The sequence below is a fragment of the Populus nigra genome, chromosome 16 (assembly GCF_951802175.1).
Source record: "Populus nigra chromosome 16, ddPopNigr1.1, whole genome shotgun sequence".
Lineage (NCBI taxonomy): Eukaryota > Viridiplantae > Streptophyta > Magnoliopsida > Malpighiales > Salicaceae > Populus > Populus nigra.
Genome location: NC_084867.1, coordinates 2,442,445 through 2,468,861, shown reverse-complemented (window position 1 = coordinate 2,468,861; position 26,417 = coordinate 2,442,445). Strand labels below are relative to the sequence as shown.

General features: G+C 31.6%; 2 protein-coding genes and 1 pseudogene across 4 annotated transcripts; all 3 read left to right on the top strand.

Moving 5' to 3' along the window:
* Nucleotides 1-498: 498 nt before the first annotated feature.
* Nucleotides 499-2,292, top strand: LOC133675623 (protein BASIC PENTACYSTEINE2-like; annotated as a pseudogene).
* A 13,137-nt stretch (nucleotides 2,293-15,429) lies between these two features.
* On the top strand, nucleotides 15,430-16,956 carry LOC133675325 (protein BASIC PENTACYSTEINE2-like). Of its 2 annotated transcripts, none has more exons than XM_062096673.1 (2): nucleotides 15,430-15,608; nucleotides 15,902-16,956. In XM_062096673.1, the coding sequence occupies exon 2, from the start codon at nucleotides 15,971-15,973 to the stop codon at nucleotides 16,835-16,837; it is 867 nt and encodes a 288-aa protein (XP_061952657.1). In that variant the 5' UTR covers nucleotides 15,430-15,608; nucleotides 15,902-15,970; the 3' UTR covers nucleotides 16,838-16,956. The 2 variants fall into 2 exon arrangements, with proteins under 2 accessions (XP_061952657.1, XP_061952656.1); XM_062096672.1 differs by having other exon boundaries at nucleotides 15,431-15,608; nucleotides 15,912-16,956.
* A 1,989-nt stretch (nucleotides 16,957-18,945) lies between these two features.
* Nucleotides 18,946-20,665, top strand: LOC133675273 (protein BASIC PENTACYSTEINE2-like). Of its 2 annotated transcripts, none has more exons than XM_062096601.1 (2): nucleotides 18,946-19,136; nucleotides 19,422-20,665. In XM_062096601.1, the coding sequence occupies exon 2, from the start codon at nucleotides 19,493-19,495 to the stop codon at nucleotides 20,345-20,347; it is 855 nt and encodes a 284-aa protein (XP_061952585.1). In that variant the 5' UTR covers nucleotides 18,946-19,136; nucleotides 19,422-19,492; the 3' UTR covers nucleotides 20,348-20,665. The 2 variants fall into 2 exon arrangements, with proteins under 2 accessions (XP_061952585.1, XP_061952584.1); XM_062096600.1 differs by having other exon boundaries at nucleotides 18,947-19,136; nucleotides 19,412-20,665.
* The last annotated feature ends 5,752 nt before the right edge of the window (nucleotides 20,666-26,417 follow it).

Genomic DNA, 26,417 nt, shown 5'->3' with positions numbered 1-26,417 from the left:
GTTATGAAAATTTAGGATAGAAACAAATATGGAGTTGGCTTAGAGGCGTGAAAACACTATTTTTAAGGTGTTTATTTATCCCACACAGAGACAACACCTCCAGGATACAACTAAGCCCTCTAAACCTCTAAAAGAATAAGAAGATAAGACCAAGAAAAGAATATGTCTTTTTTTTTGTTATTGTTTCTTTTCTGTATAGTAACATGCTTTTATAGACTTAAAACATAACGATGAAACAGTATGACTATTCATCAAACATTATGACTGTTCATCAAACATTATGACTATTGATGAAACACTATGGTTGTTCATCAAACAATATGATTATTGATGAAATAATATGATTGTTCATCAAATAGTATGACTATTCATATTAAGTTCCAAGTTCCAAATGATATTATAAATATCCATATAATAACATTAGAAAGCCAAATATGAGAGTTTTTCTATCATGGCTTAATTTACTACACAATAGAAACTCACACTTAGAAACATTAGGAAAGAGTGTTTCTGTCTAATGTGAGATAAATATCTTTTCTTTAGTTATTTACAAACTACACAACCAATGAGAATGAGAAATGTAAGAAATTCTTGGGATTTAATTGATAAGATTTATAGATTTGGGATACAATCTAAAATGGTGACATAGTGATTAGCACTTACAAAAATGGCGTGCATGACTTCAATTATTTTTTTGTTCAAAAGAAAAAAAAAACTTCATTTTTGTGCTGTTAAGTGGACGGGAAGAAGAACCCGAAAAAGCTCTCTCCGTCTTCTTCCAGGTAAGTCCTTCCTTTAATACTACACTCATGACTGTCTATTCTCCTTAACAAAAATTATCAACAAATCCAAGAATTTAAAGATTTTACTTTCTGACTATGACCCATATGTTTTTTTTCTTTATTTTCTGGGCTTATTAATTCTGCTATTTGTGACTTCTATTAGTTTCAAGATACAAACTTTACTATGATTTGAGAATCTAAGCATTATTTTTTTTATTTCTCTGATTTGGGTTTGATTTAATTTGCATGACTTAATTTTTTTGGAAGATTTTAAGGTTAACACAATGCTGACAACTTTAATTTTGTTTTATTTCTCTGATTTGGGTTTGAATTAATTTGTTTGTCTTAATTTTTTGTTAGGTGAACACAATGCCGACAACAAATTGTGTTAAGGTTAAATAAGTTATCTTGAATTGTCCAAGTTTGAAATAATGGATGAAGATAACAGTTTGAATATTCGTAATTGGGGCTACTATGAACCAACATCTGTTAAAGGAAATCTGGGCCTTCAGCTCATGTTCCTACCTGAGAACCCTTTTTGGGTGACGCAGTGCTGCGATCATGGCAAGTGTCAATGGAGGTTTTCACCATAGGGATACTGGGGTTTCGCAGCCCATGTTCCATATAGAGTACATGAGGGATGCTTGGACTGGCCAGAGAGAGAAGTTTCTCAATGCGTTGCCTGGAAACCATAGTTATGCAGCAGTTTTGCCGGGAACATCTTCAGCTCATCATATGCATATGTTTCAACCACCTGATTTGGTAAATCATGAAACGCTGGACCAAGTCAAAGAGGCTGGTGTTGTTGAAAAGGAAAATGTTCCTAATAAGAAGAGGCAGCGTCCTAAAGCCCTGAAATCCCCTAAAGTAAAGAAGGTTATGAGAGGCCCTCGAGCACCCAAGCCTGAGGGTAGTCCTTCTGTTCAACTAGTAAGGTCTGCCAAGAAAACTGCCGAAATTATGATAGATGGGATCAATATAAACATTTCAGTCATTCCTATACCGGTTTCTTTGTGTATGGGAACCCCCCAACAATGTTATCATTGGGTTTGTGGTGGGTGGCTATCGGTATGTTGTATGACTTGCATATCTATGTATCCCTTGCCTATGAGTACAAAAAGGCATGGTTCGAGGATAGCAGGGAGAAAAAAATGAGTTCAGGAGCTTTTAAGGTGGTCTTAAAGAAACTTGCTGGTGAAGGCTATGACTTTCTAATCCATAGATTTGAGAACTCACTGCGCTAAACATGGTACGAACAAGTTTATCACTATCAGGTAGATGTACCATTTGGATCTTTATATTGCCCAAGTATTGCAACTCAGCAAGTTTCTGTATATTTTTTAATGCATCTGGTTTGTTGTTGATGGGGTTCTGTCACATACGGTGATTTTGAAATTGTGCCTTTCTGGCACTACAACTGTTGTCTTATCCTCTTTCTGCTGGTAGTCTTAGCTGTTTCAAACTTATTGATGCCAGGGAAAATGATATAGTAAACGATATTTTCTTAACATATTCATGCATCATAGTTTCTTTTTCTCCTGACCTTTTGAATTACTTGAGATTGAGTTTTTATTTCTCTCACTGCTACTGTTAATTCTTAAGAGATTTCCTTGGTTCTTATATGTATGCGTATTTGATGCTGGAGCTAAAACTGTTGTAGCCTTTATATAATTAGATTTTTTCTTTTAATAGTTTATTTATGTATTATTTATTCTGATAGTTTAGATGGCTAAGATTTATTTATTTTCAAGGGCTAGGATTTCTGTTACTAGTATTTGAGGGCTACTACTACTATAACAAGAAACAACTTTGATTTTTTGATAATTTTATAAGAGGTTTGTTCTCTTTTCTGGCTGTTCATCCCAGATAACCAGCCTTTGAATGTGTTAACTATCTTTGGCTATGCTTTGCCTTTTTTTTCCCTATATCAATATTCAATTTCATCCATTTACCATATATTTGAAATAAAAATCTAGTTTTAGATGGTGAATCCGGTTCCCTCTTTCTCTATGCAGTTATTGCAGCTTGTGTAAATGAATGAATGTTCATGGCTTACCTATGACCTAGTCTGTTGATTTCATTAGGTAGTTGCTTGAGGCTTGCCACATTGTTAGTTAGAAATCTGTTATTTCGGAAGGATATTAAGGTTTCATCAGACAATCTGTTGGTATTCTTGCTGGGTTTTGAAAAGTAATTAATGATTTCTCATGTCTTCGTTTAACTTGGAATATATGGGCATCGTTTAGGTCCCTTTCATGAATTCATATCACCTGCCATTCATGGTCTTGTTGAGCATCTTGCTGCAGTTGTGGGGTTGATTTATGCATGCTTGTGAGGTTGTTTAGGGATGATTGATGAGTTTTAAAGGTTTAAATTGATTGGGTCTGTATGCTCACAATAGTAAGCTTTTCAGGAGTCAAGCCTAGAGTATAGAAAAGCCTAATTTCACACTAGGGTTTTTAGGAGTCGCATCGAAGGGAAGATTTGAGTCACATAATCAAAATCAAAGTTACTGGAAATTGTTTGATATTATTGTAATCCAAATATTGGAAGACTACTTGCTTATTTAGAGTTTTAGTATTCCAAATCCAATAAGGACTTGCATTCCTAAACCTCCAACATAATTGTTTCTGTTTAGAATAGAAAATCCAATAACATTTAAGACTAATAAAATAAAATACTAGCATCCTGATGACATTGCTGTCTCTTCCTTAGGTGGCTTCTCAAACCAGCCTGCGTTTTATCACCTGCAATGCTAGCTCTAACACTCCTTTGAGCATCCTGATGTGTCTCAAATAGCCCTAGGAGATTGCTTTGCTTTCATGGGTAGAGTAACCAAATGAGTTGCTTCACTTGAATCATGCATGTCACCCCTGGTTCGGTGCTTGTTCCTGAAAATATATTCATTACAGAAATAGAGCTCCACTCATTTTAAACTTCAAGACTTGGTATCTAAAAGAAATCTAGTTGAATTTAGAATATAATTCTAGACTTCTCTGGCATTTAAACTTACTCTTTTATGATCCTACTGTGCTCTGCATCACCTCTTTTGTTGCTATCAAGTATACCCTTTGGATTGTAGTTATGTTAAGCATGTCTGTGAGGAGACACTTGAGAAGTCCCTTACTGATCAACTGTACTTAATAGTGAAGGGACATACACAACCTTCTAGTTTGAGTTTATGGGTCACCAGTTGCGTGGTCTAAAATTTTCACCTGAGCAATTGGAAGCATTGAAATTTTAGAATTAGATGATGTTTACATGAAAAACTGAACATGAAATCTGTTCTCTGAGAAAGGAAGGATGCTCTTTTAAATCCCGCGGCTTGACTCTTGGTACAATGTTGTGTCAGAATTGATTCACATAGGCTGTATGGTGTGTTGTGTAAGTTAAGGTTATGCCATGTGGTGAAAATGATTGGTACAGTAATCTGCTCCTGCAGGAGTGATAGGTTTTGACGTCGGAGAGACGTAGTACCAGGAGGAGAAGTGGGTTATTCACTTGCATTAAGAGTTGTGTGAAGTTAAAATGTGAAGGTTGATGTGCTTTCCTAACACAATCAGAAGGTTTCCCTTTCCCAATTATATTGACAAGCAAACCATGTAGTGGCTCGATGCCTTGGCAGTTGGCAGTAAATATCATTTCATATTAGGTTTCCTCTGTCTGAGATTCAAGCTTTGAGTTTGTGGAAGTTTCGAGACTTGGAGCTGTTGGACTCTAGGTATCTTGAATGTTCTGAATTTTTGTAGTTTCCTGCTAGAGTTTGAATGTCAATAGGTAGAGTTTGGTTGGGATTTGGTTGAAATAGTAAACTCATGGGTTTGGAAAGAGCTGTACTGTTGTTTTGTAGTCTCCTGTGTTAGATTAGCGGACTACATCGCAATAAAGCATGTTAAATATAAAAAGTTCGTAAGGAAACCTAGAATTCGTGTAAGTTTAAATTTATAAGGTAATTTATAGTAAATATGTTTTTAACACAAATATAATAATAGGATATTAGCATATATACTAAACACATATTTAAATTTATAATTGATATTAATTCAAAGTTCCAGATTATATATTCTTAAATTAAAATAAAAAAAGGTATTTACTTGTTGAAATATTTTAAAGTAATGAATTTTTTATTGTTGTAAAGAATGAATTAATTGTTATTAAGATTTATTTGCTCCTCACTTGTTGAAAGTTCCAGATTATATATCCTTAAATTAAAATAAAAAAAGGTATTTACTTGTTGAAATATTTTAAAGTAATGAATTTTTTATTGTTGTAAAGAATGAATTAATTGGTATTAAGATTTATTTGCTCCTCACTTGTACAATTAGAATGTTTATAATATGTCTCTCAATATTTCAACTATACAACATTAGTTTAGATATATTTCTAAACAAAGTCTTTAAACTAAAGATTTTGTAACTCAAATATCTTTCAATAAGATGAATTTAAACTCTAGATTTAGGAGGAAAATTGAAGCATAAAAAAAAAAACATTAAAAATAAAGTGAGGAACAGTGTGTAAAAATCTAAAAAATTCAAGTTAGAAACTCTTTCTTTAATTCTTTTTTTATATAGTGAATTTTTGAAGTTAAAAGGTTCAAGAATTTATCTTTGTCATTATCAACTTTTAATTAGCCACCATAAATCAATAATTAAATTTATAAAAACCAAGTGTTTTTTAAGTAGAAAAATCAAGAATTCTTTGAAATTAATTTTTTATTTACTAATAATTTGTTTAGTTAAAATAAATTTTCATCAATAGCAAGGTTAATTAGACATAAATATAGTATTATATTTTCATGAATTTAATGATGATAATGATATTAAAGATGAAAAGATCTCTTGCATTGGTAATGTCATGATGGAGATGACGGCAATGATACGGTTGTGTTCAACAAAATGAACTGAAGTTGCTGGTGGCGGTGATGGGAGGGTGATATGGTGGCAGCCATTTTGCTCCACGCCAGGGCAGTGTGTTTGCATCAGTGCAAATGAATTTCTGTTGATGATGGTAGTGGTGTAGTGCTCATAAAGTTATAGTGTCTTGTGAAACTGAAAATAAAGGGACAGTAAGATGCAGTTCCAACGATTTAAAGGCATAATTTTCACCATTTTCCAGGAGACACACACTCATCGATTCCAGCACTGATAATTTGCAAATATGTTATCCTTGGAGCTGGCTCATGATCTCAATCTGTTCTGGTATTATATTGTACCGTGTTTTTCAAAAGTGATTTTAATATTAAAAAAAATATAAATTTAATGTTTTTTTCAAGTCAAATTCATTTTTAAAACACATTCAAATACAAAAACAAACCATATCCAAGTCCAGCTGAAATCAACTGCATGCAGGTGCCTCTTGGTGTATTGGTTTAACCACAGTCGAACTTGAAATAACTTCGCAGTAAAATGACATTTCAAACTCAACTTCCATGTTTTGCAGTGTCTTGTGCTTTGTGCAATGAATTAATAATTTCTGGGTAGCAGGAAGGCATGCAGATGAAGCAATACCTTGGTATGATTGCAGGTTTTAGTTTTAAATACGAAATCTTAGCAGTGTTGATTTGTTCTTTACCCTTTTTGAAGCTCCTGACAGAATGGCCATCATCCTCATAAAATATTCAAACAAACTTCGAAAACCTTGACTCCACTCAACCGCACCTAATTGATTTTCGCTGCATAATTGACTCCCAACTCATCTCTTCATTGCTCAATACTTTCATAACAAAGTTTTGTCCAAACCTTATTTAATTTGTTACATGTCCATTTTAAATTCTGAATCTTTCTGCCAAGCTCTGTCTTTACGTTTGTGTTCAAATTCCATTTTATTCTCGTTTTGGTGAAACAGGGGAAGAGAGAAGAAATAGTTTGGTCGTCCACATTCTTGCCCCTAAAAACATATTTTTCGTGTCGATGAGTTTTATTTGACATTATAATGTTTTTAACTTTTTATCTTGGCAAAAAATATAGCTAGGGCTCCAGAATGTTTTTTAATCAGGTTGGTTTTATGTTTACGAGGAAATTGAAGGTTGAGTTTAGATTATTAATGAGCTTATTGAGATCTCAATTGTTTTTTTTTATTACGTGTTTTTGAATAAAAAAAAGTTGAAAAAAATATTTTTGAGTCAAATGATTTAGAACCCAGCTTTTCGGTCACCTTAGATAACTGGTGATCATACCAGAAGATGGTGCATCGTCTATCACTTCGCATTCCATGTCATTTCTTTTGTTTTTTTTTCTTTCAAAAACAAAGAAAATGATACACAGCGTGAAGTGGAGGACAACGCAAAAAAATTGCACACAACATGTTTGTAGACACACGCGCCTGACACTTTTTTTTTTTTATCTTTTCCAACAATTTTCATGTAATATCCTAAAAAATAAATAATTTAAATGATATTAGGTATACTTTTTATACTTAGATTAATTAAAAATACTTTTTAAATATTTTTTTATGAAATCCCATTTAATTTATATTTTCTTATCAAGTAATATTATAGAAATCTTTTCAGAATATTAAAAAGTGTTTTTTTACAAGTTATCATAATAAAAAAATTTTATTTAATTTGGTTGATTTATTAGGATTATTTATTATTATTATCATATAATTAAATAAAAAATATATATCAAACACAGTCTGATCCACAATCTAAGTCACACATTAATTTTTTATATTTGATTCTCATATCACATGCTAATTATTTATTTCTATTTGTTTTAACAACCGAGATAAAATAAAAAAAAATAGAAAACAAAACTGGATGAATTGTATTGATTCAAATTAAGAAAAAAATGGGGGGTGATAAAACATAATTTTTTTTAAGAAAGAAAAATAGAACATTCATTCATCTCATTTTCTTTATTTTCACTCAAATTAGATATATCTCAATTTTGTTTTTTGTAAGCTAACATTTAATTACATAGACAAAGTAATAATTTCAAATAAAAACAAAAACTAAGGTTAATTAAAGTAAACTCATCACCATTTTTTTTCCTTTTTTCCCATATAAGGATTCCAACGGACACTTGCAAAATCATTAACAATTAACTATCAAATTAAAAAAAAAAAAAACAAATCCGATTGCTATATTATTGAAATTTAAAATTGAGCACTTAAATTTAAAAAATTAAAATATACACTGAAATGAAAATATAAAAAATCAAATATTTAAATAAAAATAACTAAAGAATTCATTGAAAAACATGTTAGAACATTATATGTTATATATGAGCAGATAACATATGGATGACAATATAAGATCTTGCTGTAAACAGCACCACACCAGAATTATTGGATTGATTAAAAATTATATTTTATGATTTATTTTGATTTGTTTTTTTATAAAGTTATCTTGGTCTCATGATTTGGATTATGAGTTTGGTGAGTTAACCCGGGTTAATTGAGAATTAACCTTTAAAATTTATTTTGATTTGTTTTCCATGAGGTCATCTCGGTCTCATAACTCATGTCACATGTTTAGCAAGTTAACCTAGTTTATTTGGATTATTTTTTTCATGTGTTTTTTAATTGATTTTTTTTTCATTTTCATCTTTGAACATTAGATTGTTTGAAAATTGAACTTTATAATTTGTTTCGACTTACTTTTTATGGGGTAATCTCATTTTCATGACTCAGGTCGTGAGTTTGATTAGTTAACCTGGATTGATTTGAGTTCTTTTAAGTTCTTTTTTCAATTGAGTTTTTTTTCAATTTTATCTTTGAACATTAGGTTGATTGAGAATTGAGTTTCAAATTTTTTCTTGATTTGCTTTATGTGAGGTTAACATGGCCTCAAGTCATGGGCCATGGATTTAGTAAGTTAAGTTGGTTGATTCAAGAAGTTTTTTTAATCCTTTTTAAATTGAATTATATTCAATTTCATCTTGCAACATTGGGATGTTTGAGAATTGAGTTTCATGATTAATTATAATTTTTTTATAAGGTTATTTTAGTCTCAAGACCTGAGTTTGCAGGTTTGGATGATAAAAAAAAATTATTTCGGGTTAATTTTTTATCCTTTTTTAAATGAATAGTTTTTTCAATTTCATCATTCAATATTAAATTGATTAAAAATTGAATTTTATAATTTATTTTACTTTATTTTATATAAGAGTTATCATTATTTCATGATTTAATATGTAGATTTAACAACTTAATTTAGATTTAACTTGTTAATCTAATATATTATAATCTTAATAATTAAAAAAATAATCAAATTTTTAGCAACGCAAGTTAATAATTTAGCTTGCCGTCCAAACCCAAGCGAGCACGGGAAATGGGAAGATACCAAATCTGAACTAGCGAAAGGTGACGTGACCCCCTTTGGCATAAGGCAAAAGCTCCACCAAGAGCTCCGACCATCGTCAAAGCGGGAGCCACCACCATCCTTAACACAACAAACTCCTTGTCACAAAAAAAAAAAAAAAAAAAGCCATTAGTGTGGATTAACGTTCCTCTCAACAGCTTCAGGCAGATGAATAAAGAAGTGTAAAACTAAGAACAAAAGGCCCTAATGAAACAAGTTTGGCTTCAAATAAAAGATAATTAAAATAGCCCCTCTCCGATCTGGAGAGGTGGCAACTGGAGCAGTTAAGAGGGGGGAGGTGGAGGCGGAGGCGGAGGCCATCCTCCGAAAGGAAATAAAATCTTATGATTTGCATTTTAATCAAAGCCTCTAGGGGTGGTTATAGAATTATCAGTCCAACTATGCGTTTCTTTGAATTCTATTTTAAACTTGCTCGTCTAGTGACATCCGACCAGTATTTTTAGCATGCAGCATAAAATACCTAAATAATTCAAAAACATATTCCACAAAATCCAAATGTCAATGTAAAAAAAAAAAAGACCAATCACTTTTGTTTCCATTTGCAAGGCCAATTAAATTTTTATTTGCAAGAAATCCTCCTGTACACAGTCTGTTTTGAACTAGTAACCAAACAAAAATATAAATTTTTGGTGGGGCAGTACCTTCCACAAGATGAAGGAGAGAGAAGACTTGTTAGGGTAATTTATCTTGTCAATAATTGTATTTCTTGATTTCACTGAATAACAATCATTTGGCTCATTTCTCCAAACTCTCACGTTAGACTTAGAGTGTATTTGATATTATTGGTGTGCAGGTTAGTTTTTAAATAATTTTTCGTGTTAAAATATATGTTAATGATGTTTTTTTATTTTTAAAAAATTATTTTTGACATCAACACATCAAAACGATCTAAAACATATAAAACATATTAAATTTTAACAAAAAAAAATTAAAATTTTTTAGAACACGGTTTGCATCATGTTCCCAAACAAATTCTTATAAAACAATAAAATAACCCCCTCCAACACTGAAACAAGATCACCAAGTAGATTTATTTTTTTTTTGTGCAAATCACGTTTCATAAAAATTCAATTTAAAAAAAAATTAATTTTTTTACATGTTTTGAATCATGTTGATACGCTGATCTCAAAAATGATTTTTTTAAAATAAAAAAAAACATCATTTTAATACATTTCAGCACAAAAAAAATTTAAAAAGCAATTGCAGCCACTCGTTCAAACAGACACACGATATCTACGTTTAAATCTCGTGTTCAAGTTTCAGGAATAATAGGATAAGAACTAGAAATGAGAAAGTGCTGCCATTATTGTATAGTTTGAAGGATCAACGAACCACATATTATCAATATATAAGAAGTTAAACCTAAAAGATAGTGGTAATATTATCAACCCACTTCTTTAATTAATCTATTAACTATGTATCTTGTCTCTAGTCAAGAACTCCTCTTCTTTTTCTTTTCTTTCATGAAGGCATTTGCATGTCAATTTCAATAATGCACTTCACTTTTCTTGAAAAATAACTCATATAGCGTTGGCCTAATTATTAAAAGCTTGCTTAAATTGTGTGAATAAGATGTTTCTTAATTAGGGATTTAGGTTTTATTCAAAGCTATTGAATGTTTGTGTTTCAAGTAGTCTTCAAGGCATTTAGTAGAGCTGAATTTAGATTAGATATACACTTATAGAGTTGCTCCTTCTTGGTTGGATCACCCATAAAATATACATCTCATTTTCTATAAAAGAAGAACACGGATGGTGTTCTTCTTTTTGCCCTACTCTTCTAGTGCTAATTGTATCTCCATGAGATATATATGATCATAAATGAATCTAGAATTGTTTGGTTGTGATTCCGTGGAAGAAGAAATTAAGTTGATTTATGATTTTAGATGGGTTGGGTTGCGTTTATTTGTTTGAAAAATATTGCAAGTGCATGCATGAAGGGTTTCTGAGTTAATGTTAATAGTTTTTTTTTAATTTTCATTTTCAGATTTTATCAATTGTTTTTTCTTTATTTGTCAATAAGTAATTAATGATCATATTAGGAACCTTTTTTTTTTATTTCTTCCTTGTGTTCTTTGCTAATTAAACCTTTAGCATGCTATATATTAAATGTCACTTAATTGTTACATTTTACTAGAGATTTTATTACTTTATTTTATTTTATATCAGTTTAAGGGAAATTTTATGATATTTACTCCTTTAGATCCATTTTAGATAAATAAACAGACATAAAAATAAATAAAAAAATTCATGATCCATAAAATATAATAAAAATATCTTCACATTGATTTCTCCCTCTTAATTATATCTTTCTATTTCTTTAAAGTAGATCACGGGGAGTAACTAATAAAAGTCACTAATTGCTCTATAAGTATCATAAAATTACACTCGATTTGGTTACTTTCATTTTTCTTCACTCTTTTTTGTTATGAATTTCGGTGTGAGAATTTCTAATTAGATGGTGATTTTTACTTTTATCTTGAACTCATTAAAAAAAATCATTATTTCCATTCATATACAACTATAATTCTTTTATAAAAGATTAAAAATTTTTTTTCAACATCATTTTATTAAAAAACTCACAAATTATGCTGCAACCAATCAAATTCTATAAGCTACACCTTTGGAAAATGGGTTTTGACAAAGAAAAATGGGTTTTGATTAGTTTAGTATTTTTATTTTTATTTTTATTTTTTTGGTATAAAAAATGAAAAACTAAGAAATTAAACCAAAAGTTTTAAACTTTGGATATGAGATTTCTTGTTGATTAATAAAAATAGCTAATTATATGTAGGATATGCAAAGGTAGATGGAATATTATTTTTTTATTTAGGTTTTTGAATATTTTAATTAAACATAATTAAATAAGCTGATAATTTATATTAGTGAGATTTAAAGTTCAATGTAGGCCTGTTCACGGTTCGGTTCGGTTCAGTTCGATTTGAACTACAAAAACCAACCGAACCGAGTACCTTAAATTTTTGAAAATACAAACTGAACCGAACCGAATTCCGGTTCAAACCGAACCGGTTCGGTTCGGTTAAATTCGGTTTTATAGCAAAAAAAAACCGGAAAATCTAATCATCCCATCAATGAAGGAGATCTCTCCTAAATCAGCTTGTAAATTAACAAACTGTAGAGAAAAAAAAAAGAGAAAAGTAAACCCCTAAATCTTGTCGTCGATTGATTTCAGGAGGAGGTTAAGAACTTCAACATGGTAGAACCAAAAACCCATTCAAATCCCTGGCATCTAAACCCCCATAAGACTATAACTAACACAATTGAGTGTTGATCTCCGATTTCTACCCCCAACCCTTTTTTATATATAAATTTAACCAAACAACTAGTATTCAAAAATCATAGCTATCACCATCAAGCAACTGCTGAGTTCTCATCAGAGAAAAATACATCAGATTCAGAGAGGGAGTCCTTCTCCTTGCGATCAGCAAAATCATCATCACCATCGGGATCTCGAGCAGGATCAAACTTGTTCATGGCGGAAAGAGCCTTGTCGAGGAAAGGTTTAAAAGCCATCTCAATAGCTTGCCACCCAAATGTAAGAGCCCTGAATGCAACCACTGTATGTAGTTGAAAACTTGAAAGGGAAAAGAAGAATGATTTTTGAGGTGGAAAGTTGGTTGCACTGCAGTCTTTGCCACAGGCGGCGGTTTTTGTGAGGGAAAGGGAGTTTATGAAGGCAGGGGAGAGGGGGTTATATTAGGTAGGGTTAGGTTAATTAACTATTTATACTCCTTGGCTACCAGAGGGTTTTTTATGATTTTTTGGTTGGTCCGGTTCGGTTTGTCGGTTTTATAATTAAAACCGAAACCGAACCGGACCTGTTAAAATTTATGGTTTTAAAAATCGGTTTAATCGGTTTTTCATCTCGGTTCGGTTTTTTCGGTTAATTTTTCTCCGGTTTTCTCGGTTTTCTCGGTTAATCGGTTTTTTTGAACACCCCTAGTTCAATGGACATAAAAAAATAAAAAAGTTAATGTTTTTTCTTTCAATTTTTTTTAAAGAGATTGAGAAAAAAAAATATGTTAAGGGATTGAGAGTATGTTAAGAGAGAGAGAGAGAGAAAATAATTTTTTTAATGATGTAATATTGTTTTTAATATTTAACAATGCAGCATATATTTTTGTGAAATTTACTACTGGTTGCTTCTTTCTTGATAGGTGTCATTTATAGAGATGAGTTTATAATGAGACATCAAAATTATATTAATTAAGTATAAATCTAAAACATGTGGGGTTTTCATTTTTATTTTCACTCTATACTTTTTCACAAGTCATTGTGGATTGAAATAGTCAATTTTTATAAAAATTTCAATTTAGTCCTTGGACGTTTCTTTTAAACAATTAAATCTTTATGAGCCCGAATTTGCATCAAATTGCATATTTTTTTTCTATAGGGGGGTTGGATTGAAAGTAAGAGGAACAAAATAAAAATGGTAGGTAACATAAGTGGTGGCTTTGAATCTAATACAAAAATTTTATTTTAGTCCCCCATCTTTTTTTGTTTATAGATGATTGATCTCTTTAGTTTTTAGAAATTCAATTTTGATATCAAATTTTATTTCTCTTATTTTTTCAATTCATTTTTGTCATAGGAGAGAAAGAATCTCGCTGAATTCTGACTTAGAGAGAGAAAGTCGTTGTTTATACTTATTCCAACCACCAAAATCGTTGAAATTGGTATCAATGGGTTATATTTGATATGTAGAGTCTTATAGTGGTTGTTTAAAGCTTTGATTTTTCCTAAAAAGGCAAATCTAAGTCGAGAAAGAGAATTTATTTGATATAATTTTGTTATTTGGGCCATTTTTTGGACTTATTTGGTTGCTAAATTAGTTTCTACATGTTCTGGGATTGGTTTTTGAGTTTCAATGGATTGAAAAATGAGTTTGGTGGGTTAAACACTTATAACTCTAATTTTCTAACCACCACAATGATGTCTAGAATTTGGTTAGGATACGACTCGTTGTTTACCTTAATGGGCAACACGTCATCTGCATATTTTGAAAGAAATAAATAAAAAGGAGAAAATGACATTTAGTCTTCCCTTTTAAATAAGAGAAAAAAAAAGTAGGCCTAAACGCACATGCCTAGGCTTAAATGCCGATGTATTTAGGTTGTTCCTTCTAAGTTGTTTTTTTTTTGTCTCTTGTTTTTAGATGGTTCCTTCTAATTTGTTATCAACAATTTACTTTTGCTATCTTAGTCCCATATATATATATATATATATATATATATATATATATATATATATATATATATATATATATATATATATATATATATATATATAATGCCCAAGCCCACACGACTAGGCTTTCTCTTTTTTTTTTCTATTTTATTTTTGGTTTAAAAAATCGATAAAACAAATCATTGAATCCAATTGAGTTCATTATTCAGGTAGCAGTTTAATAGGTTAATCTGCGACATCCAGGGTATTATTTATTTATATTTTGTTTTTATTTAATGCTTTCTCTGACCCTCAATTAAAAAAATATAATTTCACTCTTTTTTATTGATGATTTACTTTTTATTTAACTCAAATTTAAAAGAATACAATTTCATATTTTGTTGTCAATGATCTACCTTTGTTATCTTAGTCCTACGTGTCTGTTATAGTTCTTTTACTTTTACAAAATATATTGTTTCACTCACATAAAAAAAAATCATGTATTTTATTGTCGTGTAATTAAATGAAAAATAATTTATAGGATAAAAAATTTATTGAATCCAACGACATGCATAACTTCATCATGAGTTTACTTGGTTGACTAAGTTTACATTTTTTTAATCAAATATTATTTTTTACTGATTTTATCCTTTAATATTGAGTTAATTCAAGATTAAATATTTTTAATTTTTTTTTCAAAATTTTTTTTATAAATTTTACAAGTGAGTCCAAGTCAAAGTGAAGTATCAAATGTTTTTCATCTTAGAATTAGTTGAAAAAAAAAAGACTTTTTTTTTTTTGGATTCGAGGAAACCCTACCCCCGGAAAGCGCACTTTGTGGGCCCAGGTGAGTGAGTAAAACCCCGGCTGTCCCAGGCTCTTACAAGAGGTGCACGCCCTGACTCGAACTCGAGACCTGCTGTGCAGATCTCAAGCCCTTTGCCACCACGCTACACTCCTTGGGGACAAAAAAAAAAAAAAAAAAAAAGACGTTATCAATACTTTTGACATTTTTTCTTGCTCAAAAGAAATTTTACTTTGCGGCTTAACACGGAACTAGTTTAAGTACTATATATCTAAATGAAAAAAATATAAAAAATGCAATAAATTGAAATAGTTAATCGACATCAATATTTTACACAGACAACGGCATTTGACAAAAAGAAAATGTTCCAATTGACCCACAAGGCTAGCAAGTGCACCTTACAAAATGAGTAAAAAGTAAATTGCATACAAAAATGGCGTGAATTAATTAATTTTTGTGCTTCTTTAGCGGTGGAGAAGAAACCCTAAAAAGCTCTCTTCGTCTTCTTCAAAGTAAGTCCCTTTATCTTTGCTTAAATACTACACCAGCAACTGTCTATTCAGTTTTTTTTATAAAAAAATCTCAGATAAATTCAAGGATGCGAAGATCTTTGTTTCTGACCATGACCCATATGCTTCTTTCCTTCTTTTTTTATCTTGAATTTTCGGCTTGCTAGTTCTGTTAATATTGAATTTTTTAGTTTCAAGACATAAACTTTACTATGGCTTAACAATATGATTGTTAGTTTTTTTTATCTGTGATTTGGGTTTTAATTCATTTTTGTGTGTCTGTAATCTTTTTGGAGATTTTTTTAGGTGAACACAATGTTAACAACAAATTGTGTTAAGGTTAAATAAGTTATCTTGAATTGTCCATGTTTGAAATAATGGATGAAGATAACAGTTTGAATATTCGTAATTGGGGTTACTATGAGCCAACACCTGTTAAAGGAAATCTGGGTCTTCAGCTAATGTCCCCAACAATGCCTGAGAAACCAATTTTGGGTTCGCGAAGTCCTGCGATCATGACAAGTATGAATGCGGGCTTTTACCATAGGGATATTGGGATTTCCCAGCCCTTGATGCCGATGGAGTACGTGAGGGACACTTGGATTGGCCAGAGAGAAAAGCTTCTCAATGTGTTGCCTGGAAACCATGATTATGCAGCTGTTTGGCCTGAAACATCTTCATCTCATCATATGGAAATGTTTCAACCACCTTATTCAACAAAGGATGAACCGCTGGAGCTAGTTGAAGAGGCTGGTGTTGTTGAAAAGGTAAATGTTCCTAATAAAAAGAGGCAGCGTCATAAAGGCCCGAAATCCCCAAGAGCAAAGAAGGGTATGGGAGGCGCTCAAGTACCCAAGCCTGAGGGTAGTCCTCCTACTCAACGAGCACGGGCTGCCAAGAAAACCGCAGAAATTATGATAAATGGGATCAATATGGACATTTCAGTCATTCCCATACCTGTTTGCTCGTGTACTGGAAACCCCCAACAATGCTATCGTTGGGGTTGTGGCGGATGGCAATCAGCATGCTGTACGACATGCATATCTGTGTATCCCTTGCCTATGAGTACGAAACGGCGTGGTGCAAGGATAGCAGGGAGAAAAATGAGTCTAGGAGCTTTTAAGAAAGTCTTAGAGAAACTTGCTGGTGAAGGCTATGACTTCTCTAATCCGATTGATCTGAGAACTCACTGGGCTAAACACGGTACGAACAAGTTTGTCACTATTAGGTAGATGTACGATATGGATCCTTGTTCTGCTTGTACTCTAAGCTGTTTCAAACTTATTGATGCCAGGGAAACTGATGTAATAGATGAGATTTATCAATAGATTCTTGCCTCATTTGTGACTGATTTTTCTACTGTTAATTGTTAAGTGATTCCTTGATTCTTTCTTACCTTTTTTACTTGTGCGTATTCTATTTCATCTGATTTAGAATAAATTTGGAATAAAAATCTAATTTTAGTATATGTGGCAGCCTCATTCTTTCTGAAGTTATTGCAGCATGTGTAAATGAATGAGCGGTTCATGGACCTATGACCTAGTTTCTGATTTTGTGAGGTAGTTGCTTTAGGCTTGCCACATTGTTGGTGAGAAACTTGTTATTGATAACCCAACTTAGAGGATGTTTTGCTTCTTTTTCCCTTAAGACGTTGTAATAACATGATAGTTCTAAGTCCTTTCATGGCTACTGTGGGGTGTGGGGTGTTGATTGTGACAGTGATTTATTTTGTTTGATGAATGCATTTTACTCTTGTGGTAATGTTCTATCATGTATAGTTCTCTCCTCGTTTTTGTTCGAGTTCTTATGTGGATGATGGTCTAGCAAGATAGCAAGTTTTTTGTTCCTGCCGTGGTTGTCCTGCCTGCCATTTGCTGGCAGGATTGGAGTTTGGAAGGAGGTTGAATTTGGAGTGAAATAGAACTAGAAAATTAAGGAACTGTTTTTGGTACCATTTATTTAACAACGCCCCGCGCTGCAGGATCAGGCGTTGTTAACTTTTATTTTTATAACCAAAAAAAAAAAATAGTTTATACTTGTAAAATAAATGGAGAATTATTTATGTTAATAAATCATAACTGAGTTATAGATTCCAACAAAAAATTATGTCTGAAAGTTGACATAAAATAAATTTTAAAAAAACAAAAAGGTTCAATATTTGTTCTCTTTTGAAATTGGTTTGTAAAATTTTAAAAAACAAAAAGGTTGAATATTTGTTAATTTTATTTTTCTTTTTAATTTGTTCATTCAATTCCAAATCCTAGTTGTCATCTTATTTATTTATTTATTTATTTTAAATTTGATTTTTATTCTCTTAATTGTTATTTTGTGTTTTTGAATCATTTTGTATAATTAATTTTTTTTTTCTAATTTTATCGTCCAACATTTTATTTGTTAGGAATCGAATTTTGTGGTTTTTTCAGATAGAGTAATTTTGGTTTAATGACTTGGGTCATAAGTTTGAGAAGTTAACGTAGGTTGATATTGTTTTTTTTTCATTTATTTATTTTTTTTACAATTTCATCATTTGACATTGTTTATAATGGGCTTATAATCTTCTTAGGTTTCATTTCAATCAGGTTATCTCAATTTTATGACTAAAATAACAATTATGGCTGATTAACTCGAGTATATTTTTAAGACCTTTTTTTCTATATAATTTTTTGGTTTTCTCCTTTAAAATTAGATCTTTTTAAAATTAAGCTTCATTATTTTTCATGTTTTGCCTTCTATTAGATACCTTGTTTGCATGATCCAGCTCGTGAAGCTTTCCAACTTTACTAGAGTTCGTACAACTTTACTAGGGTTCGTTCGTGTTCTATTTTTTTAGGCATTATTTTTTTTTAATTTGTTTTTTATAAGGTTGGTCTAACCTCTTCATGATCTAAGTTGTGAGTTTGTTATATTAATTATGGTTGATTTGAGTCTTTTAATTTTGTTACTTTTTAAATTTTATTTTTTAATATTAAATTATTTTAAAATTTAGATTTTTTATTTTTTTCTTCTTAATAAGCCTTATTTTCTTCTTGTCATTGTTATTATTTTTTGTTTAAATCCCACTCATTTATTGTTTGTTTTTTAAATTATTTTATTAGACCTAGTAGCTTCTACAACTTAAATTATAATTTTTTTTATTTAAAACATACTAACAATATCTAAATAATTATCTTGAGGTATTTGAAAATGTAGTAAAAATTATTTTTTAAAATATTTTTTACTTGAAAATATATTAAAATAATATTTTAAATTTTTTTGACATAAAATATCAAAACATTTAAAATATTAATAAATTAATTTAAAAAAGTTCAAATTTTAATAAAAAAATAAATTCAAGCTCAGAACGAAACAGAGACGAAAAGATCTCAAATCACTAGCAAGTGCGCACCAACATTCTCAAATTCCTAGATAAGGAGCACTTTCAAAAATGAGTAAAAAGTAATTACATAAAAAAATTGGCGTGCATCACTTCTTTTTTCGTGCTTCTTCAGTAGAGAACAAGAACCCTAAAAAGCTCTCTTCGTCTTCTTTCAAGTAAGTTGCTTTATATATCCTAAAATACTACGCCAATGGCTGTCTATTTTCTTTAAAAGAAATTTTATCAGACACATCCAAAAATTCGAAGATCTTACTTTCTTGCTATGACCCATATGTTTTTATTATTTATTTTGCCTTACTAGTTCTGCTAATTGAGACTTTTGCTAGTTTCAAGGCACAAACTTTACTGTGATTTGACTATCTGCTTATTAATTTTTTGGTTTCTGTGATTTGGGTTTGAATTAATTTTTGCGTCTGTAATCTTTTTGGAGATTTTCTTAGGTGCACACAATGCTGACAACAAATTGTGTTAAGGTTAAATAAGTTCTCTTGAATTGTCGAAGTTTGAAATAATGGATGAAGATAACAGTTTGAATATTCGTAATTGGGGTTACTATGAACCAACACCTGTTAAAGGAAATCTGGGTCTTCAGCTCATGTCCCCAACAATGCCTGAGAAACCCTTTTTGGGTTCGCGCAGTGCCGCAATCATGACAAGTATGAATGGAGGTTTTAACCATAAAGATGTTGGTGTTTCGCAGCCCATGAACCCTATGGAGTATATGAGGGGAGCTTGGATTGGCCAGAGAGAAAAGTTTATCAATGTGTTGCCTGGAAACCATAATTATGCGGCTGTTTTTCCTGAAACATCTTCAGCTCATCATATGCAAGTGTTTCAACCACCTTATTCAACAAAGGATGAACCGCTGGAGCTAGTTGAAGAGGCTGGTGTTGTTGAAAAGGTAAATGGTCCTAATAAAAAGAGGCAGCGTCAGAAAGCCCCAAAATCCCCGAAAGCAAAGAAGGGTAAGAGAGGCCCTCAAGTACCCAAGCCTGAGGAAACCCTTTCTGTTCAACGAGTAAGGTCTGCCAAGAAAACTGCTGAAATTATGATAAATGGGATCAATATGGACATTTCAGTCATTCCTATACCAGTTTGCTCGTGTACTGGTAACCCTCAACAATGCTATCGTTGGGGTTGTGGTGGGTGGCAATCAGCATGTTGTACGACATGCATATCTGTGTATCCCTTGCCTATGAGTATGAAAAGACGTGGTGCAAGGATAGCAGGGAGAAAAATGAGTCTAGGAGCTTTTAAGAAAGTCTTAGAGAAACTTGCTGGTGAAGGCTATGACTTTTCTAATCCCATTGATCTGAGAACTCACTGGGCTAAACACGGTACAAACAAGTTTGTCACTATCAGGTAGATGTACCATGTGGATCTTTGTCTTGCATACATTGCAACCCAGCATGTTTGTATTTGTGTATGTTTATGCATCTTGTCTTGGCAGAGGCTTGCAATGTAGTTTGTAGTTGATGTGTTTCCGTCGCATTCGATTATTTTGAAATTGTGCCTTTTTGGCGCTGACTGTTGTTTTATGGTCTTTCTGCATGTAGTCTTAGCTGTTTCAAACTTATTCCAGGGAAAATGATGTAGTAGATGAGATTTATTTGAGAGATTCATGCCTTGTAGTTTCTTTTTCTTGATCTTTTAAATCTTATGTCATTGAATTTTTCTTCCTTCACTACTATTGTTAACTGTTAAGAAATTTCCTCTGTTCTTGTATTATTTATGTATGTGCTTATTCAATTTCATCTCATTCAGCATGCGTTTGAAATAAAAACCCATTTTTAGTGAATCTGGCTGCCTCATTCTTTATGGACACTTGTGAAAATGATTGATTGTTCATGCTACATTGTTAGTGAGAAATTTGTTATTTACTAGTAAGTCTAAGTTTTGAAGGATAGTAAGGTTTCGTCAAACAATCAGTTGGCATTCTTGCTACTGTTGAAATATAAATTAGTATATGTGGATGGGTTTTGCTAGTTAGATGGTGGATTAAGAGGCAATTAATGATTCCTGGTGTCTCATCATTTAACTTAGAATAAACAGGAAATCTTTCAGCTCTCTTACACGAATTCATATCACCTGCCAATCCTGCTCTTGTTGCATTTTCTCTGCCGTCGTTGAACTTCTTGTTTAATCATCATAGTTGGTGTAGAATCCAACTGTGTCTGTTCATTCTAGGATAACCAACTTAGAGGATATTTTTCTTCTTTCCCCTTTAAGAGGTTCTAATAACATGATAATTTAGGTCATCTCATGATTTATGTGGGGTGTTGCATGTGACAGTAATTTATTGTCTGGTGAATGCGTATTAGTCATGTGTCAATGGTCTTCTATCATTCATAGGTCTCTCCTGGTAGTTTTCATTTTTAGGTTGGATGGTAAATAGCAATTTTTTTTTCTTTTTTGCCATTTTTGTCCTGCCCATCATTGTGCTACTTGCGAGGCCAGTTTATGCTACGTCCCTTGCTCCATTTAAAGATGGAGGACAGCTAAGAGCTTTCCTTATAGTCCTGAAACTGATAAAAGACATTTTTAATTAAATTTCAGTTGCTGAAAGATAGCTATAGAATTGAAAATTTGTTGGCAGGGTTGGAGTTTGTAAGGGGGTTGAAATTAGAGTGAAATAAACCTAGAAAATTAAGTATTTGGAATCTGTTTTAAAATCTATCTGCTCTCTAATAAAGGAAGGATACCCTTTTAAATCCCGCAGCTTGACAATTGATAGTGTGTCGTTCCAGAATTGATTCACACAGGCTGCACGGTGTGCTGTGTAAGTTAAGGCTATGCCATTTGGTAAAAATGATTGGTGTAGTTATCTGCTCTTGTCAAGAGAGATAGATTTGGATGTCAGAGCAACTTAGTACTTAATACCAAAGGTAGTATTCACCCAGGGAATCTACCAGAGGAGCAGTAGGTTATTCACTTGCACTAAGAGTTGCGTGAAGTTAAAATGTGAAGGTTGAGGGCTTGACCAACACAATCAGAACGTTTCCCACTTTCCCTTGCCCCATTATATTGACAAGTAAATTATGTAGTGGCGCAATGCCTTGGCATTCAACAGTAAATATCGTATCATATTAGGTTTCCTCTGTATGAAAGTTCAAGCTTTGAGTTTGTGAAAGTTTCAAGACTTTGAGCTTTTGGACTTTTGATAACTTGAAGGTTCACAGTTTTGTATTTTCCTATTATGATTTTGAATGTCAAAAGGTAGAGTTTGGCCGGATTTTGGTGAAATGGTAAGAGCAGGGGTTTGGAAACAGCTGTAGTGTTGTTATTGTTTGAATGCTTGAAATGACACTAGAGGGAACGATAAGGTTAACTAGGCATAAAAATGGCATTGCATTTCCACGAATTTGGTGGTGGTGATGATAATGTCACCAAAGATGTCTTGATTTGGTAGTGACATGGTGGTGATGACAGTAGAACAAGATGATCACATTGGAGTTAGACATGGCCGTGTTCAACAAGATGAGCTAAAGTTGCTGATGGTTGTGATGGGATGGTGAAAGCAGCAGCAGTGCTAGTAGTTTGGTGGCAGCCCTTATGCTGCCAGCATGCAGGGGCGATGTGTTGGCATCAGTACAAGCAAATTCTGCTTGATGAATGGAGATGACACTATTTATTGTGAAATTTTTCATCAAAATAGAATGAGTTTTAAAAAGAATTTTAAAATCTAAGTTTTGGAAAGAGTTTTAAAATCTTATTAAAAGAATTAGTGACTATAATATTAAAAAATAATATAATTTGACAAAGTAAGTATATTTCATGCTATAATGTTTAAATCAGAATATTCTTGATAAAGAGATAATAATTATATTGAAAAATTAACTTAAATTACTTATGACTTTCCTATTATTTAGGGGATCATGACAGGTTGCTAGATATTGTATTTGATCTTTAAATATATTTCAATCAATTGCTGAATTGATAATAAATTAAATTGTTTAATTTATTTAATCTTATTTTATTTAGGATTATAATTTATATTTGAGCCAACTTATTAGGAAACTTAATGGATCACACGATTCACACACATAAAAACTATTGATTATAAATTAAAATAGAATGATTAATCAATTGTGATTTAATTGTAAATAAATTTTAAGAATTGAGGACTAAAATGGTATTAATACAGGGATTATAATTTTAGACCTAAAAATAATCAAGTAAGGACTTGAATTGAATAAATTTTTAAAATTAGCCTAAAATAATATATGTGATACTATTTAAGAGGCAAAATGATATTTTGTTATTTATAGGGTTTTTAGGGTTTTCTATAAATAGAATGTTATGCATTTTATTTATTAAGAGAATATAAGTAGAATATAGTACAGAAATACCTAAAATGCAAAAAAAAAAAAAGTTAGTACTCTAAGATATAACAATCTCTCTCTTAAAATGGTTTAGAAGATTTTTCACAAGTGGTTTGTGTGGATTATTATTAGAGGCTGGATACTTAAATGACTTGTGGTATGTAATAATCTAACATTGAAGTAAAGTCAAAAAAAATATTTGGTCATTAGATAATTTTCATATAAAATCGAAAGAACTCTAGATTTGTTTAAGGAGATTTTTAAAAATCTTAAAAACAAACTAAATTTATTATTATTTTTTTTATTAAAGAGGTGAAGCAATAGCTTATTATAAATGCAAGTGTTAGCTTTTGCATGCTTGTTAAGGTGGTAAAGCAATTTTTGTGTCATTCATTATTGTAAAGCTCATTTGCTGACCATCCTCGTAAAAAAATAATCATCCAAAACAGAAGAAAGGCATAAAAAGCCAGAAGTTCCAAAACCCAATTGATTTTGAGCTGAGTATCCGAGTTCAGTCATCTTTTCACTGCTGCTCCTCTTTCATAAGATAGTTTTCTCCGACCTTTCTCCGATACATGTCCTTAGCAAATTCTGAAGTCTAAACTAGACTGATAGAGACACTCAGACAGATCAAATGAATTTTCCATCCAAGCTCTGCCTGCCAGATAGTAGGAGATCAACATTGTCCAGCCAAGTCATCAATATGCCAAAATCAAAGCTCGCCTCATGGTTCCCTAGTCAACAGCAGCATTTTCATAATTTAGCAGTCAGTTATTGTCCTATTTAATTAACTCTCAAGTGGGTTTTGAATTTAATCTCCAAGTAATCTTTTCCTTGACAAAAAATCTTACAAGGCAGAGAAGCAAATCTTAAAGTTCCAAATTATTTTGGTTAAGGTTAGATACATGTTCAAATTCTGTACTTGATGCGTATGTGCACATGAGATACAAATATTTTACTAACAAATGTTCAGGATCTAAATGAGAGTTGAAGGAGAGTCGGTCTTCTGCAATCTGGATCCATGTCTCGAGATTGAAGAGCCAATTGTTCTCCCCAAATCTCATCTTGGGAGAGCCTAGTTAGGCAAAATCAAAAGCCACTTTCATCGTCTAGCTAGGTTGTAGCTACTGATCTCAAACTCAGAATCTTTCCTTTGCCTTCAACTAATCTCCATTTCAAGACTAAAGTTCTCTTAAGTGGTGCCAGCATGGTGTCTGATTCTGTAACCAGGTTCATTGACTGCAATGGAATTTCCAGCCAATCTATGTCTGGACATGTAACCAAGTCATTTATGGGAACATTAGATAAAAATCCAAGCTGTCTCATGGTTTCCTGGCGAAGAACAGCGTATATGTCCTCACCCATATTTTAAAGGATGATGCTCGCCATTGTCAAGATTCATCATGCTAAGAGTACTGCAACTAAACTATTAAGTATTAAGTGATCCGTGAGGTTTCATCTCCAAATCATCCATTTTGGTCTAAGATGCATGAAAGGAGTTCTGTACTTGAGGAACATGTGCACATGCAATATACTCCTATTAGCTTGAGTGCTTGTTTGTATTCTAAGCATTTTGATATCAAATCCAGCTCATGATAATAATAATAATAATAATAATAATAATAATAATAATAATAATAATAAACAACGATAATGATAATGAAAATAACAATGATGAGAGAATTTTCATTTATTATTATTCCTAAGCTTCCCAGCATTTTAAATATCAGAAATAAAATAATTTTTTTTATTAAAAAAAACAAATTACCATTGTTTAGATTGTTTTTAAGATACTTTAAGAATACTTAACAATACTTAATCCAAACCTAATTAACTTGAAGAGAGAAAACAAAAGGAATATTGAGAGAAATGGTGGGTGTTTGGTTTCTATACATTTTCTCAACAATTTTTGGCTAGAAAAGGAAATCCTCATACAATTGCTAGCTAGACTTCTCATGGTTCACACAATTATATATATATATATATATATATATATATATATATATATATATATATATGCTTTGAAAATGGCACGTCTTGATTGTTCCACACGCACCAAAAAAGAAGAAGAAGAAGAAGAAGAAATTGCTTAATTAACTTGAAACCACAAATATATAATATATAATACCAACATTGTCACATGTTTTAGCAAAAATGTCATACTTCACTATAAAATCATAAATAAAAAACATTATTAAGGTTGAAGATGGATAGGTTCATGAACTGAAAGTTGGGAAATTCTAGTTGACCACAATATTATGAATGAGTGGGGACCCATGAAATTGTTAAAAGGGATACATAAACTAATGTTTCTGACCTAATTCTGTCTTCCATGGAACTTACAATCCAGGCTTCCCTTAACAGACAGAAGTGTGTGAGTTCATGTTGACAATTATTTATTAATTAACAACATTTTCTCTTGTTCTAATTATTCACCTCGTTCACGAGTTGTCATCCCTATCATATTGTGATGAATTAGATGGCTTGCCTACAAGTTGTGATTCCAAATTCATAATGCTTTTGTAGTCTATATAACACATTTCTCACACTTGTTCAATGGTGTATTTAGAAATTAAGGGATGGGTTTAGGGATTAATTAGTTAAATTAAAAATTCTCATTTTGTTGCCCTAGATTTTGTATCATGGCCAGCAGGTGATATCACTATATATTTTTCTATCAACCAAAAGATTCAACGAGCTTCGAGCAGCTTATATGCCCTTAAATCCCCATCAATGGAACAAAAAACTATATTCATGACGTTAAAATGTTCCTACCACTGATAATTTTAGATAGAACATCAATGTCGTTATTGATATGATTTGGAATAGCTATTCTCATCACTTCTTCTCACAGCAGCTCGATATTATGATGCAGTCCATCGGGAATAAGTATAAAAGAAATTAAAAACAAAAACAAAAACTAGCTTTCCCTCCAAACCTTGAAGCCCTAACATGGCAACAAGCTACCAAGATGTCTATATTCACTTCTTCTTCTTCTTCTATTAATTTAGTGACAATTCTGTAAATTAGGAGTCGGGATGTTTGGTGTTCGCTAAAAACTTAAGATTGATTTTGTTTAAAATTATTTTTTATTGTTTTTACATGTTAATATAA

Coding starts and splice junctions, on each gene's coding strand:
- LOC133675273 (XM_062096601.1), top strand. CDS start 19,493: ATGGATGAAGATAACAGTTTGAATATTCGTAATTGGGGTTACTATGAA.
- LOC133675325 (XM_062096673.1), top strand. CDS start 15,971: ATGTTTGAAATAATGGATGAAGATAACAGTTTGAATATTCGTAATTGG.